Source organism: Caretta caretta, chromosome 26, assembly GCF_965140235.1.
Source record: "Caretta caretta isolate rCarCar2 chromosome 26, rCarCar1.hap1, whole genome shotgun sequence".
NCBI lineage: Eukaryota > Metazoa > Chordata > Testudines > Cheloniidae > Caretta > Caretta caretta.
In genome coordinates, this window is record NC_134231.1 from 16,642,359 (window position 1) to 16,659,543 (window position 17,185).

The 17,185-nt window shown below is 44.7% G+C and overlaps 1 protein-coding gene across 11 annotated transcripts in view; it reads left to right on the forward strand.

Annotated features, from left to right (window-relative positions):
* Window positions 1-17,185, forward strand: part of OGDH (oxoglutarate dehydrogenase) — a 133,371-nt gene that overhangs the window by 42,789 nt on the left and 73,397 nt on the right. For 7 of the 11 annotated variants that reach the window (XM_048829156.2, XM_048829146.2, XM_048829148.2 and 4 more), the window contains 2 exons: window positions 4,359-4,547; window positions 13,687-13,789. In XM_048829156.2, the coding sequence (XP_048685113.2) occupies window positions 4,359-4,547; window positions 13,687-13,789 (292 nt within the window). Of the gene's footprint in view, window positions 1-4,358; window positions 4,548-13,462; window positions 13,554-13,686; window positions 13,790-17,185 lie in introns of all 11 variants that reach the window. The other 4 variants (XM_048829147.2, XM_048829150.2, XM_048829152.2 and 1 more) reach the window with 1 other exon arrangement.

The window sequence follows — 17,185 nt, forward strand, 5'->3', positions numbered from 1 at the left end:
CTTCCTCTTCCCCAAAATCCACATCCCTTTTGCGTGAGAGTCCATTGATGGAGTCCACGCACAGGGCTGGGGTAGTTGTAGGGGCACTCCCTAGAATGGCATGCAACTCATCATAGAAGCGGCATGTCTGGGGCTCTGACCCGGAGTGGCTGTTTGTCTCTCTGGTTCTTGGTAGATTGCCTGAGCTCCTTAAGTTTCACGCAGCACTGCTGTGGGTCCCTATTATAGCCTCTGTCCTTCATGCCCTTGGAGATTTTTTTCAAATATTTTTGCATTTTGTCTTTTCGAATGGAATTCTGATAGCACGGATTCATCTCCCCATACAGCGATCAGATCCAGTACCTCCTGTTCGGTCCATGCTGGAGCTCTTTTGCGATTCTGGGACTGCATGGTCACCTGTGCTGAAGAGCTCTGCATGGTCACTTGTGCTGATCAGCTCACCACACTCGCCAAACAGGAAATGAAATTCAAAAGTTGGCAGGACTTTTCCTTGTCTACCTGGCCAGTGCATCTGAGTTGAGAGTGCTGTCCAGAGCAGTCACAATGGAGCACTCTGGGTTAGCTCCCAGAGTCCAATACCGTTGAATTGTGTCCACACTACCCCAAATTGGCCCCAGCAAGGTCAATTTCAGCACTAATCCACTCGTCGGGGAGGAGTACAGAAACCGATTTTAAGAGCCCTTAAAGTAGGAAAAAATGGCTTCGTAGTGTGGACGGGTGCAGGGTTAAACTGATCTAATGCTACTAAATCCTACCTAAACTCATAGTGTAGACCAGGGCTTAGAGGTACCCCACCATGTCAAGATCGAGATACCTTCACAGAGCAGCTTGTGTGAGGCAGTTTGAATGACTGCTGCTTGCAGGGCATCTGCATAGGGCTGGGAGCTGTGAACTCCAGAGTTGTTCTCCCATTCCTGCCTCTGAAATACTGTTTGTGGCCTTGGTCAGGTGGTCTGAGGATCTGCTTTCTTGAGGTGCTCTGCGCCCCAAAAAATCAGACTCTTACCCTCAGGACTCAGTTTCCTCATTTGTAAAATGGGGGCAGTGCTTATCTGCCTTCTTCACTGGAGCAGGATTGAGGATCAATGAGCTAATGTGTGTGCTCAGAGCTGTCTGCAGTGGTGGTGTAGCTGTGTCAATTCCAGGATACTAGAGAGACAAAGTGGGAGAAGTAAAATCTTTTATTGGAGCAACTTCTGTTGGTGAAAGAGACAAGCTTTTGAGCTACAGAGCTCTTTTGCAGAAGAGCTTTGTGTAACTCAAATGCTTGTCTCTTTCACGAACAGAAGTTGCTCCAATAAAAGATTTTTTACCTCACTAACTTTATGGTTAGTACGGTCACTCCACCACACTCCCACATCCACAGCCTTTAGGGGGGCAGGGAAGCTGAAGTGTGGGGGGGACTTAAAATTCCTCCCTCCCACCAGGTTTTGAACCTTAAATCCGTAAAGAATGGGTTAAATGTAGTAAATTTCATTCCAATCTCCGCCTCTTTCCATGCTGCTCCATGTGCATGGAAATATTATCCTGAGTGCTTTGGCTCTACCATTCATTCCTCCTATACATCTGCTACTTCCATGTTACTCACAAGTGAATTGTCCCATTGAAAATATATATATGTGCATATAGTTTATAAGTTTATATCAGAGGGTAGTAACCATATAACCTTATTACTGTAACCCTTCTCTTTTCTCATGCTAATTCTGTCTGGTGTGTTGTATGGTCTCTCAGTTTGTCACAGATCTTAAGTACTCTTGGGGCAGGGACCCTGTCAGTGCCATCTCTTGCCCTTTCCACTTTCTGTGAATTGTACACAACATTATCTTAAATATGTTGTGGAGGGGGGATTTGTCCCAGTCATGCAATGTGTGCCATTCATGTGGAGCTGTGTTGGAAAAATCTATTAATTCATTGCTCAGTGTTAGCAAGTCTACATTGTTAATATTTAAAATCTTAAATTGTGTGCTTGGCCTGTAGGGTGGTGCATGGTCATGAGGCAGCTGTGTGTCTTCTTCCCCCAACCCCTTAAAATTCATCACTGTTGGCTGCCAAGAAGGTAGCACTAGTGTAGACTAGTCTCTAGAGTAAAGAGGTTCTGTTATCTCTGTGTCTGGCTCTGGTGTGGCTGCCGCTGGTGTCCAGTTCTGCTGTCAAGATTCAAGAAGGATGTTGATCAATTGGAGAGGGTTTGAAGAAGAGCCATGAGAATGATTAAAGGATTGGAAATCCCGCTTTAGACTGAAAGGGTCAAAGAATTCAATCTCCTTAATTTAACAAAGAGAAGGGAGGGATAGCTCAGTGTTTTGAGTATTGGCCTGCTAAACCCAGGGTTGTGAGTTCAATCCTTGAAGGGGCCATTTAGGGATCTGGGGCAAAAATTGGGGATTGGTCCTGCTTTGAGCAGGGGGTTGGACTAGATGACCTCCTGAGGTCTCTTCCAACCCTGATATTCTATGATTCTAAGGTTAAGAGGTGACTTAAGCGGTCTGGAAGTACTTACGTGGGGAACAGAAATTTGATAACAGAGGTGTGATGGGTTGGACGCCCTCGGAAGTCACCTGGTGTGCTGAGCTGACTATTCCGCCAGCCTGGGCCCCCTTTTACCTTGTCGTGCTGGGCTAGGCTCCCCAACGTCTTCCAGCCAAGCACACAGGCAGGGCCACGCCCCGCTGCACAGAGAGACAGAGGTCCACTCTGAGAAGGCTAAGCTTAAGGGGTTTGCCACAGCACCCAGATGTCCACCCCCACTTGGAGTACAAACCCAAAATTATATGAAATTTGCCTCTCCTCTCAATGTGGAGAAGGATATGCACAACTTCCCCTGCCCCCCCCCCCCGTTAAAAATCACATAAATTGGGTTATATTGTAAACCAGAAATAAATTTATTAACTATAATGGTTACATGTAAGTTCTCACCCTTATGTGATTCTAGTCGTCATCTTCACAGACCAGACGCCCTTCCAGACTGGGTTCGGTTCTTTCACCCCCAGTTAGTCTTTGTTGTTTCTTGCAGTCATCTTGGGTGGGGTAGCAGGGGAGAACTCACAACTTGGATTACCTCACTCCCCACGTCCTTTATTTCCTAGTGTGACATTCTTCTTCTCTCCCCTCCCCCCCCAGCTTCTGGTGGAAAAGTACAGAATTCGAGATGGGTTTCAGTATCAGGTGACGTGGTCACATGCCTCTGTAGGGTCCTGTAGCCATTCTTCACAGGCTGACCCACATGTTCGCAGGAAGACTAAGGTCTTTTACAGTCCATTGTCTCTTGCTGATGGGCCATCACAGGCTTTTTCATGGTTGTACTTGAAGTGTTAGCAGGGGGTGTCACCCAAAGTAACACAGTTGAAATATAGATACGTAGTCAGTATTCCTAATTTCAGATACAGACATGATACATGCATACAAATAGGATAATCATATTCAGTAAATCATAACCTGTCCAGTGATACCTTACAAGGCCCTTCTTGCTTAAAGTACATCTTGGTTATGTCATACTCCTATCACAAGCATATTTTCATAAAGAATATGGAGTATAATGTCACGAGGGCTCTTCAGTGTGGCAGGGAAAAAGTATAACAGGATCCAATGGCTGAAAGTTGAAGCTAGACAAATTCTAACTGGAAATAAGGCACAAATTTTTAACAATAAGGGTAATTGATTGTTGGAACAACTTACCAACACTTGTAGTGGATTCTGCTTTAACAGAAAATTTGTAAATCAAGATTGGATGTCTTTCTAAAAGATATTCTCTAGTTCATGCGCAGCAATTGGACTTGCAGATGGATTTAATTCAGGGCAGTCATATGGCTTGTTTTATGCAGGGGATCAGACTACACTACCACAGTGGTGCCTTCTGGCCATCAAATCTGACTCTCCAGCTGCTGTCAGTGTGTTTAGCTGTGTGAAACGGCAACTGTGAATAAGTGGGAGATCTTAGGCTACTGGGAGCCTGTCTACACTTGAAATGCTACAGTGGCGCAGCTGCACTGCTATAGTTCTTCAGTGTAGACACTACCCATGCCGACAGGAGGGGGTTCTCCTGTTGGTGTAGTTAAGGAACCCCTGCCCTCTCCCCTGACACCTTCCCCCCCCCCCCCCCCGCAAGAGGGAGTAGCTAAGTTGATAGAACAATTTTTCCAGAAACCTAGTCCTGTCTACACCAGAGGTTAGGTTGGCTTAAGTAATCGTTAAGAGGTGTGTGGATTTTTCACACCCCTGAGTGGTATAGCTGGGTCGACCTAACTTTTGAGTGTAGATCAGTCCTAATGCTAGTGTAGACAAGGTCTGGGGTAGAGTTTAATGCTTTTGAATTTTTGTGCAATGGATTTATCACTCTTTTTTTCCTTTTGTCTCCTTAGTCATGGGACATATTCTTTCGCAATGCCAATGCTGGAGCTGCTCCAGGTACTGCTTACCAAAGCCCCCCTCCACTGAGCACCAGCCTGTCTGCACTGACGCAAGCACAGTCCCTGGTTCAAGCACAGCCAAATGTAGATAAACTAGTGGACGACCATCTTGCAGTGCAATCTCTTATCAGGGCATATCAGGTAAGAACACTTTTTTGTGTGGTGGTAGTGAATGGATACCAGTCTTCAGTTCAGGATTTGCTCCTTTTTAAAGACATGGGGCCTGATTCTTGACTGCCTGCAGCTTGTATAGTCATTGCCACTTGCCTTGCACTGGTGTCAATGCCTCCTAGACAAAGTGCAGTGTAATGGAGAATCAGCCCTGTTACTATTCAAGTTGTTGCCTGAAATCACATGCAGTATTTTGGTGACTGGGTCAGCAGACGGCATGCTGTGTCACTTTTCTGAACTACTGGTGGAGCTAAACCCGTTGCTCTTGGGTGCTGGAAAAGGCTTCCGTGTTCTGGCTGTTTTATGTTGCATTTACATGGTAAGTATATCTTAATGTTTTCTTGCTGGTCTGTGTGTAAAATCTACCTAGTTTTAACTGCAAGCCACTGATCTGTTGGCGAGGACACATTAGCTGACGCTTCCTAGATAATAGGAGAGCCAAAACCATTGTTTTTACCCAAACAAATTGATTATCGCAGCTAAGCTAGTTATTAACCCCATCCCGGCAACTGCAAAACAAGAGACATACCTTTGCCCACCCCTGCCTGTTTGGTTGATGATTAGTTTCTAGAATTAACTTCTTAACAATAATGCATCTCCCACTTCATTCCTAGCTTAAAACGTGCTGCTGTACAACAACTGTCTCCAGTGTTCCCAACATACTTCCAGGATTAATCCCTGATACCCTAAAATAAAAATGCAGGATACATTTCTCATCTGCAGTTAGGAAGAGGCCATGCTGTCACTGACTACTTAAATACGTTTAAATATGCTGGCTGAAACATTCGGATCAATACAAAGCTTGATGCCAAAAATCAACCTGTCAAGGGGAGCAGGCATCCTGTCTTGGAGAGAACATCTATAAACTATGGAATCTGTACTGCTTCTGATTTCCTTGCAGAGGCTGGTTTTTCTCAAGATGCTCTTAAATTTACTTTGTTTTTGGTTTGTAGTGGTTTCCCATGCTGCTGCTGAGGGTGGTTCATATATTTTTTTAATTGCTCTCCACTTTGTCAGGCCTGTGATCTTTATTGTGCACAAGTCTCTCGCGATTTATACGCTTCAAAAAGAAAGTAATCTCATCTGATCATCCCTTCAACTCCACACACATTGTACCATCCCCTTTATTAGCAGCCCCATAGCAGGTTTGCAAAACTGCTAATTACCATTCAGGACTCTTTATTCTTAACTCTTGTCTCACCATCTCCCAGCTGCTGTCTGGCACTGCCGCTAAGGAAGAGCTCCCATGAGAAATTGGGATCACTCCAGGCATTGTAGGGGCCTGATCGCATTTGGAACTGTTGCCTAGGAAACTGGGTCAAGCCTATACTTTCTTAAAGGCTAGGTTTGTTTTCCCAGCCCCTGAATGCAAACCTTGTTACCTGAACTGTGTCGCCACTGGGAGAGCTGAAATGAGCTCAGTTAATACAGCTGTTCCAGCAGGATCGCTGTTGAGAGACATTGTGGCACCTCTATTCCTCCTGCTGCAGAGCTGAGTCTCTTCTCTGCAGGACTCTAGGCTTTGCATGCTCATGCAACAAGTGGTCAAGTTTGCAGTACTTAGCTCATACCCTGCTTTGGTAATGCATAGGCACTGGTTCTAGGCCAAAAGTCGGGCCATCGCTCAAGGTAAAGTTGAAATCTGCTGTAGATGGTCTTGGATCTCGTCCCTGATTGTGTGGCAGAATCATCCACTTCACTCTACTTCCCTCAGTCCCAATGCTAATTTATGTTAGCAGCTAAACCCAATGTCTGCCCATTCTTGGCTTGTAGAATAAGCAGGCAAACCAAAGAGAAAGATACTTGGATTTTAGTTGTGTATACATAGTCCAGCCTGAGGTTATTGTGGGTTTTGTTTTTTAAATCCGGTTACTGGTAAATATCAAATTCCCATTTCCTCCTTTTTTTCTCCCTGCCTTTGAAATGGCAGAATAAGAGTGTCCACACAGTGAGTTATACTGGTATAACTATTCTAGTAAAGTAGTGCCAGGATATCTCTCCCATGTAGAGAAGCCCATAAAGAAAGGGCTACAGAGCCTGGCAGATAAAGCAGATGTTTGTGACATATGGCCTTTTTAAAAGTACCAGGCAATTACCATCTTAAAAACTGGATTGAACGCGAATATCTCCAGATTAATCATAGGGGAACAGTGACCCTACTCTGCTGAGTTTCGTAATGGCAGCAATGGTGGTTTACTTTCTAATCATACCAGTAGTTATGTGTCTGATTAATTTTTGTAATAGCTGGTAGAGACTTGTTTTCCTGCCTCAAAACAAATCTGCCTTTGTATGATTGTAATGAAGGAAATAGTCATATGCCACCAACTCAGGCGGACTTCTATACCTTGCTGCTCTCATGGCTGCCTACACGGTTCAGCATGTCTGCACTGCAGAGCTGCTTTATGTTAAATGTAGAAGATAAAAGGAAACTAACTTCTCCCAGTTCCCACACTCATTCAGGGATTTGGGACTTGGGTTAGAAACCAGACAACTATCAAATCCATCTCCTGGTGCTCTGAGTTCTGAGCTGTTTGACAGCCATAACCAGCCAATCTGACCCTCCTCTGTTCACCGTTTCCGAAGAACAGGATTTCTAGTATTGGAACCCCAGACCACTTGACATGCATGATTTGAGAAGCTGAACTGGTTGATCTAATGGGTCTCTCCATCTTTCAGTTACAGGACAATCTTCGATTATCACAGGCCTGTTCAAAGGGTGGGGAGTGGGTCCCAGACGGGTGCAGGGGAACTTTTTTCTTATTCTAATCCAAGACTGTGTGGGGATTCATCAGCAGTAGCTCTGGAGATGTCACATGATGTAGGTGCTCAGCGCTTTCTCAGTGAGTTCCCCTAATTTCAAACACTAAATTATGGCTCCTCAACGGATTAAACCACAGAAATCACTTCCTAAACCTCACTGGGATCCTTGACAGTACTAAGGCCTTGTCTATACATCCAAGTTGTGCCACTAACTATGCCAATATAGCTACATCCCAGTTATATTCAGGAAAGGAAATTAACAATACCATACAGCGGTATAGCTTTATCTGTATAACTGGGTCCACACTCGAGTGGGAGCTGCATATATGATATCCTAACTTACAACTCAGAGTGGGAGCTGATCAGGAAGTGAGTCAAAATGTCTGCAAAATCCAGAGGCCTGGTCACCAAGATCAGGCAAGATACTGCCTTCAACTTGTAGTAAGCTTTCAGAAATCAAACTTTGTCTCTAGGCCCCCTAACTGAAACAGCAGGTCTGTTTCAAAATCAGCTGACACCAGTGGAATAAAGAACAGCAGTGTTTTAAGGCCCAAACAGATAGTTGTCCAGAAGCTGCAGATGGGTATATCTGTCTCCTAGCTGGAGCATAAAACTATAGATATTGAAAATAGAAGCTATTAACTCAAAGTTTCATCAGCTGAGCAAGCAGTTGGTGGGAATGACCCCAGTGGTTTCTGAGGGAAGAATTCATAACTCATTAGCAGGAAACTGTTTGGCATGAGACTTATTAAAACGACTAAGTTCTGATCTGGCATAGCATCTCTCATTGCGGGGTTAGGAAGCCAAGTCTCTCTGCATGTGTGAGCAATATCCAGATCAGAGCCCTCAGTAACACTTTCCTGAGTTTGAGTGTTATCTTCCCAACCTTTTCTGATATCAGAAGCTGAACTCCTGAAGCTGTTTCTGACGAATACCTAGCAACAATTCACATAAGTAGAAAACAACCCAAAGTCTGTAATAGACCAGAGAGAGACTGAGAAACATCCTTTATCAAACCAATGTCTGCACAGCCTTTAGAATTTTCTCTGTCTGGGTGTCTATACTGTGCTCCTTGCTGTGGTATCTGAGTGCCTATACTTATTCCTTAACAGCCTAAAGCTCTTTTAGAAAGATAATCTCCGAATCTGACTCGTAATATTGGCCTTTGATGGGTAACATCCTGCTTAGTCTGGAACTTGGTGTCAGTGGTAAGGTGGGGGCTCCGCTAGAATGAAAAAGACTAAACCATTTTGAGACTCACCTTAGGACCATCCTCTGTGTTGGAAGCACTTTGCTATTTCTGTGCTGAAACTTGTTGAGTAGTTTAAGTCTTGTTCCTTGGTTCAGTCAATCACCTGTGAAATGGAACTGATGTATCTGCCCAACTTCAGTCTTGGAGTACTACCAGCTGCTCTTCTGCTCCCAATCCAGCCCGCAACTCCTTCTCTTTGGAATTATTGTTGCAATGCAACAGGACTATATCTCTTCACTAACTAGTCATTCACATTTAAGCCTGCCAGCCAACTTGACATTGGTCTGATCGCTACCTGCCATTATTGATTTGGGAGTTGACTCTTAACGTGCTATGGTGCTTACAGGTTAGTCATGGCTGAGTTCTTAAATTCTGGAAACTTGTATGATAACAAGTGCCTCTCCTATACAGATCCAAGGTGGTGGTAGGTCTACTCTTAACTAATCCACAGAGACCTCCCTACTAACACTACAAAAAGAAGGATTCTAGGTGGACTCCTCCTGAAGGTCGAGACAGCAGACTGGACTTCTACATAGAGTGCTTCCGCCGACATGCATGGGCTGAAATTGTGTGAAAGCAGCATCACTTGCCCCACAACCTCAGCCGTGCAGAACACAATGCCATCCACAGCCTCAGAAACAACTCTGACATCATAATCAAAAAGGCTGACAAAGGAGGTTTTGTTGTTCATATTCCGACGTATTCATGATGACAACAAGAGGCTGCTTGGCAGCTCTCCAACACCACTTTCTACAAGCCATTACCCTCTGATCCCACTGAGAGTTACCAAAAGAAACTACAGCATTTGCTCAAGAAACTCCCTGAAAAAGCACAAGATCAAATCTGCACAGACTTACCCCTGGAACCCTGACCTGGGATAGTCTATCTACTACCCAAGATCCATAAACCTGGAAATCCTGGGCGCCCCATCATCTCAGGCATTGGCACCCTGACAGCAGGATTGTCTGGCTATGTAGACTCCCTCCTCAGGCCCTAGGCTACCAGCACTCCCAGCTACCTTCGAGACACCACTGACTTCCTGAGGAAACTACAATCCATCGGTGATCTTCCTGATAATACCATCCTGGCCACTATGGATGTAGAAGCCCTCTACACCAACATTCCACACAAAGATGGACTACAAGCCGTCAAGAACACTATCCCCGATAATGTTACGGCTAACCTGGTGGCTGAACTTTGTGACTTTGTCCTTACCCATAACTATTTTACATTTGGGGACAATGTATACCTTCAAATCAGTGGCACTGCTATGGGTACCCGCATGGCCCCACAGTATGCCAACATTTTTATGGCTGACTTAGGGGACGAGAGCTGAGGAAGCGTTGTTCTAACGCCCCTACTCTACTTGCGCTATATTGATGACATCTTCATCATCTGGACCCATGGAAAAGAAGCCCTTGAGGAATTCCACCATGATTTCCATCCCACCATCAACCTCAGCCTGGTCCAGTCCACACAAGAGATCCACTTCCTGGACACTACAGTGCTAATATATGATGGTCACATAAACACCACCCTATACTGGAAACCTACTGACCGCTATTCCTACCTACATGCCTCCAGCTTTCACCCTGACCACACCACATGATCTATTGTCTACAGCCAAGCGCTGCGATACAACCGCATTTGCTCCAACCCCTCAGACAGAGACAAACACCTACAAGATCTCTATCAAGCATTCTTACAACTACAGTACCCACCTGCGGAAGTGAAGAAACAGATTGATAGAGCCAGAAGAGTTCCCAGAAGTCACCTACTGCAGGACAGGCCTAACAAAGAAAATAATAGAACGCCACTAGCCGTCACCTTCAGCCCCCAACTAAAACCCCTCCAACGCATTATCAAGGATCTACAACCTATCCTGAAGGATGACCCAACACTCTCTCACAAATCTTGGGAGACAGGCCAGTCCTTGCCTACTGACAGCCCCCCAACCTGAAGCGAATACTCACCAGCAACCACATACCACACAATAGAACCACTAACCCAGGAACCTATCCTTGCAACAAAGCCCATTGCCAACTGTGCGCACATATCTATTCAGGGGACACCATCACAGGGCCTAATAACATCAGCCACACTATCAGAGGCTCATTCACCTGCACATCCACCAATGTGATATATGCCATCATGTGCCAGCAATGCCCCTCTGCCATGTACATTGGTCAAACTGGACAGTCTCTACGTAAAAGAATAAATGGACACAAATCAGATGTCAAGAATTATAACATTCATAAACCAGTCGGAGAACACTTCAATCTCTCTGGTCACGCGATTACAGACATGAAAGTTGCGATTTTACAACAGAAAAACTTCAAAACCAGACTCCAGCGAGAGACTGCTGAATTGGAATTCATTTGCAAATTGGATGCAATTAAGTTAGGCTTGAATAGAGACTGGGAGTGGCTAAGTTATTATGCAAGGTATTTTCCCCTTGTTCCCCCTCTCCCCCCCACTCCGTTCCTCAGATGTTCTTGTTAAACCCTGGATTTGTGCTGGAAATGGCCCACCTTGATTATCATACACATTGTAAGGAGAATGATCACTTTAGATAAGCTATTACCAGCAGGAGAGTGGGGTGGGGGGAGAGAAAACCTTTGTAGTGATAAACACCCATTTTTTCATGGTTTGTGTGTATAAAAACATCTTCTGTGTTTTCCACAGTATGCATCTGATGAAGTGAGCTGTAGCTCATGAAAGCTTATGCTCAAATAAATTGGTTAGTCTCTAAGGTGCCACAAGTACTCCTTTTCTTTCAGCAAAGAAGAAAATCTTTGCTTTGCCTGTATTGAATTTGACCCCCAGTATTATAAATTTCTTCACTGTGGAGAAGGTTTCTGCTGCATTCATAACCATGTGAGCCTTCTGGGCTGCTATCTGCTGTTGAGCTGAGAAACTTCACACTGTAAATGTTGTTTTAAATATAAAACCAGGACATCCTATTGGTCCAAGCAGAAACAAAATACGAACAACTTACCAAACCACAGAGCATGCAATAGGTCTACTTTCTTGTGTCCTAGCTACTGTGGGTTGGACGGGAACCTTAGAATCTGATTGGGACCAAGAGGCTATTAATAATGTTTCACTTAGGCATGTGTTCAGGTCATGCTTGTCAATCCCTTGACCTGTTTAGGAAATGCTTTCAGAAATTATCTGACAGAGCTCAAAAGTCCCTTTGCAGAACGTGAAGACATAATCCCTTCCCCAAAGCGCTTACAGCCTAAGTAATCATAGAATATTAGGGTTGGAAGGGACCTCAGGAGGTCATCTAGTCCAACCCCCTGCTCAAAAGCAGGACCCATCCCCAACTAAATCATCCCAGCCAGGGCTTTGGCAAGCCTGATCTTAAAAGCCTCTATGGAAGGAGATTCCACCACTTCCCTAGGTAACCCATTCCAGTGCTTCACCACCCTCCTAGTGAAAAAGTTTTTCCTAATATCCAACCTAAAACTCCCCCACTGCAACTTGAGACCTGTACTCCTTGTTCTGTCATCTGCTACCACTGAGAACAGTCTAGATTCATCCGCTTTGGAACTCCCTTTCAGGTAGTTGAAAGCAGCTATCAAACCCCCGTCATTCTTCTCTTCTGCAGACTAAACAATCCCAGTTCCCTCAGCCTCTCCTCATAAGTCATGTGCTCCAGCCCCCTAATCATTTTTGTTGCCCTCTGCTGGATGTTTTCCAATTTTTCCACATCCTTCTTGTAGTGTGGGACCCAAAACTGGACACGGTACTGCAGATGAGGCCTTACCAATGCTGAATAGAGGGGAATGATCACATCCCTTGATCTGCTGGCAGTGCTCCTACTTATACAGCCCAAAATGCCGTTAGCCTTTTTGGCAACAAGGGCCCACTGTTGACTCATATCCAGCTTCTCATCCACCGTAACCCCTTTTAGGTCCTTTTCTGCAGATCTGCTGCCTCGCCACTCGGTCCCTAGTCTGTAGCAGTGCATGGGATTCTTCCTTCCTTCCTGGGACTCTGCACTTGTCCTTGTTGAACCTCATCAGATTTCTTTTGGCCCAATTGTTTAATTTGTTTAGGTCCCTCTGTATTCTATCCCTACCCTCCAGCATACCTACCATTCCTCCCAGTTTAGTGTCATCTGCAGACTTGCTGAGGGTGCAATCTACGCCATCCTCCAGATCATTAATGAAGATATTGAACAAAACCAGCCCCAGAACCGACCTTTGGGCCACTCCACTTGATACCAGCTGCCAACTAGACAGGGAGCCATTGATCACTACCCATTGAGCCCAATGAACTAGCCAGCTTTCTATCCACCTTGAACACCATGAACACCTCATGGAGATGAGTGTTCATGCTTCCTTTCCTTAACGTCCCTTGCTACTGGAATCCTCAAAGAGCATTGCTGCTTTCTCGTCAACAGGCTGCTGCTGCTTCTAGGGGCCATGATGGTAGCCCTCAGCAGATTGGAGAAGATAGGAGCTTTGTTGGTATTCGCCATGCAAGAATAGTGCAGTCAAAAAGAAATCTCTCTCTTGAAATACCCACAGTCATATGTCATGGTGCTAATTTTGTGACAGTGCTGTTGCATTCCTTAATATCCCCTCCACAGTTTACTTTGATCTGTAAAATGGAGTTAATAATGGCTAACTCGGGGGGAGGGGCGGTGGCAGGAAGTTCTGGGGCCATATTGATAAACTTTGTATATAGTGTATACTCCATGTTGCTCTTAAACACAAGTTGTGATGTTTATGGGCAACTTTTTTATACATTCATGCAATGGATCCCTTTTGTACAGTGGCTTTGCAGGAAGGGTGGAATGTGAAAATGTGTGTGTCTCTTTTAATGAGCTTGTTTAATAACTGATCTATGTTGTTGCTTCCAGGTCAGGGGTCACCACATTGCAAAGCTTGATCCTCTCGGCATTAGTTGTGTAAATTTTGATGATGCACCAGTAACTGTTTCTCCAAACGTCGGTGAGAATTACTCTGCAAATTAATTTGAATGTAATTTAACTTTTTTTATCCCTTCCCTCCTTTTTTTTCTTTTTCTTTTACCCTCTCCCTTTTTGGTATCCACTTTCCTTTCCATTCCTGGCCCATTTCATAGATTCGAGGGCATCATGTAGCACAGCTCGACCCACTGGGAATCTTGGATGCAGATCTGGACTCGTGCGTTCCAGCTGATATTATCACATCCTCAGACAAACTGGGTGAGGGCTTTGAGAACAGTTAGTGCCGCATTGCTTGAGCTCCTCTCTCACTTTCACAGCTTTGTTGTAGATAGAACGCTTCACCAGGAAGAAAAGGAGTACTTGTGGCACCTTAGAGACTAACCAATTTATTTGAGCATGAGCTTTCGTGAGCTACAGCTCACTTCATCGGATGCATACCGTGGAAACTGCAGCAGACTTTATATACACACAGAGATCATGAAACAATACCTCCTCCCACCCCACTGTCCTGCTGGTAATAGCTTATCTAAAGTGATCATCAAGTTGGGCCATTTCCAGCACAAATCCAGGTTTTCTCACCCTCCACCCCACCCACACACAAACTCACTCTCCTGCTGGTAATAGCCCATCCAAAGTGACAACTCTCTACACAATGTGCATGATCATCAAGGTGGGCCATTTCCAGCACAAATCCAGGTTTTCTCACCCCCCCACCCCCATACACACAAACCTGGATTTGTGCTGGAAATGGCCCACCTTGATGATCATGCACATTGTAGGGAGAGTGGTCACTTTGGATGAGCTATTACCAGCAGGATAGTGAGTTTGTGTGTGTGGTTTTTGGAGGGGGGTGAGGGGGTGAGAGAACCTGGATATGTGCAGGAAATGGCCCACCTTGATTATCATGCACATTATGTAGAGAGTTGTCTCTTTGGATGGGCTATTACCAGCAGGAGAGTGAGTTTGTGGGAGGGGGGTGGGGGGTGAGAGAACCTGGATTTGTGCTGGAAATGGCCCAACTTGATGATCACTTTAGATAAGCTATTACCAGCAGGACAGTGGGGTGGGAGGAGGTATTGTTTCATGATCTCTGTGTGTATATAAAGTCTGCTGCAGTTTCCACAGTATGCATCCGATGAAGTGAGCTGTAGCTCACGAAAGCTTATGCTCAAATAAATTGGTTAGTCTCTAAGGTGCCACAAGTACTCCTTTTCCTTTTGCGAATACAGACTAACACGGCTGTTACTCTGAAACCTGTCACCAGGAAGAGGGGTCTTAAGTTTCCTTAGTAATGATCACACTCTCTAAATTTGTATCTGGTGAAACATTAGCTTCACCAGACTAGCTGCAACGCACCAGTTCGTCTACTCCTTCTAGTTATCCTAGTGGACGTGTATTGTGCCATGTGGTAGATCTAGGAGCCATGTTCTCTCTCGTCTCCTATCAACATTTGTTAATTTCACATTGCAGTTGTAAGGGGACTGACTAGTCCAATGGTGCAAACAATTGCATTTCTGTAGAAATATAAAGTGATAGGAGGAGACAGGTTTCATGGAGATGGGTGTTCATGCTTCCTTTCCTTAGCATCCCTTGCTACTGGAATCCTCAAAGAGCATTGCTGTTTTCTCATCAGCAGGCTGCTGCTGCTTCTAGGGGCCATGATGGTAGCCCTCAGCAGGTTGGAGAAGACAGGCGCTTTGTTGATATTCTCCACGCAAGAATAGTGCAGTCAAAAAGAATTCTCTCTTGAAATACCCACAGTCATATATCATGGTGCTAATTCTGTGACAATGTTGTTGCATTCCTTAGTTCCTTGGCTTGCTGTGGGACTTTAAAACAAGTTGAATGCACAGTTTCAATTTTGACCAATAATTATCTGCTAGTGATCATGACAAGGAAGCTTTGGAATGCCTTCCCATATTAAGTAGAGAGGTTGAAAATACAGTGCTTTTGGTTGGAAGATGCATGTATGTTGCACAGATGACTGTGTGTATTGTTCAGTACTTGAAATTCTATCCCAAAGGTGCTGAAATTCCAGTACCTCGCAACAGTTTCTAATTTTGATCTCTGTAGTATGCTACTGTTCTTCTAGTCTAGATTATGGTGGCTGATCTCTGTCAACTTGCTGGTACTTTCCAAGGGTTTATAAACCTGATTCTGTAAGCTCTCCCAAGCGGCATGCTTCTAACGTAGACTAGAGCAAGTGTAATGACCACTAACCCTGACATGGGTGAAACACCTGATCAGAATATATTGTGCATGTAAATGTATTTGATGATGTCTTGTCCAGCTACCAGTACAGGAAAAGGAACATCCTGCTGGAATCTATTCCGAAGTGTGCGAGGGGAAATAATTACAAAAATCAACTTGTTTAGCTTGGCTGAAGCATATAGGGTTATTGAAGCAGTAGTTGCATTGTGGCTATGAAGGGCAGGTAATCCTGTCTACGATCATTCATTGTTCCTAGAGCTCTTGACAGTTGGGTCCGATTTTGTATTAAGATTTATCGTTCACCATTCCTTCCCTTGTGGTGCAGTGCAACTTTAAAACAAAGTCTTAGCTGGTGCTGATTCTGTCAGGGAGCAATAATGAGGGACTTGCTTTCAGACACCCAGATTCACCAAATAAGGGGAAACCTTCCGCAATCTCAGCACAATGTCCAGAAAATGCGTATCTAAATAGAGTTGTCTGGGTCTGTGCCACAAAGACCAGTGAACTCTGGGTGAAGCTAGTTCTGTGGCTGGAATCCTTCACGTTGATGGCTTAGCCTGTCAGTTCCCAAGAGTCCAGATCAAGGAAAGAAAAGGAACGTTTAATCTCATGTCTGCTAACTGCATCACTGGAAACACCTGATGAGCATTTAAAATCATTTGATGGCTCTCATTCTAGTTCTTTGCCCATGTTTGTGGAAGCAGAAGGGGTAAAGGTGGTTTTGAGCCACATCTTGTGTTCCCTGGATTTTGAGATTGTGTGGCACCCTGCACAGCCCCTCATGTAAATTAAAGCAGCCTCGTGCTTCTTTAATTTTAAGCTCTACTTCCTGTAACTCCTGGAAAACACAAGTCATAGTGAGTGTGTTATGGCCATGACTCCAATGCACCCCCTACAGCTGGGGGATGGCTGAGAGAAGGGGCAGTGTAGACCCTGACACCAGTCTGAACACCAGCTGTGGGGGCCTCTGTGCTCGGTATTCTCATGAGGCTCTTTCTGCCCTCTGAAGCCACTTTTATGCTGCCAAAGTGGCCTAAAGGGGCATTAGTGTAGGCGAGAATCGGGCCCCATATCACAGCACTAAAAGGAAGAAACTTCTTGAGAACTAAATTAAATTTAACGCTGAGCGGAGTACTGTTCTAATCTGGAAAATGCCTTGTTTAAAGGTATAGTAGGTCTGTGCCTCACAGATTCAATATTCATTTTTAGATGCAAAACTGTTTTTTGTTGGGATTCTGCTCTTATTCTCAGCTCGTCGGCTTTGCGGCACTGACAGAAAACACATTTTAACTTGTTTAGTAACATTGTATTGATGTATGAGCTAGAATAGAGCTGGAGCCGAGCAGGCTGAAATCCTTTAAGGGAGAAATGGAGGGCCAGCGCAAAAAGACCTATCCTGAGACTTTAAGTGGTGTGTAGGCTATCCGCTGATTCTAGACCCTG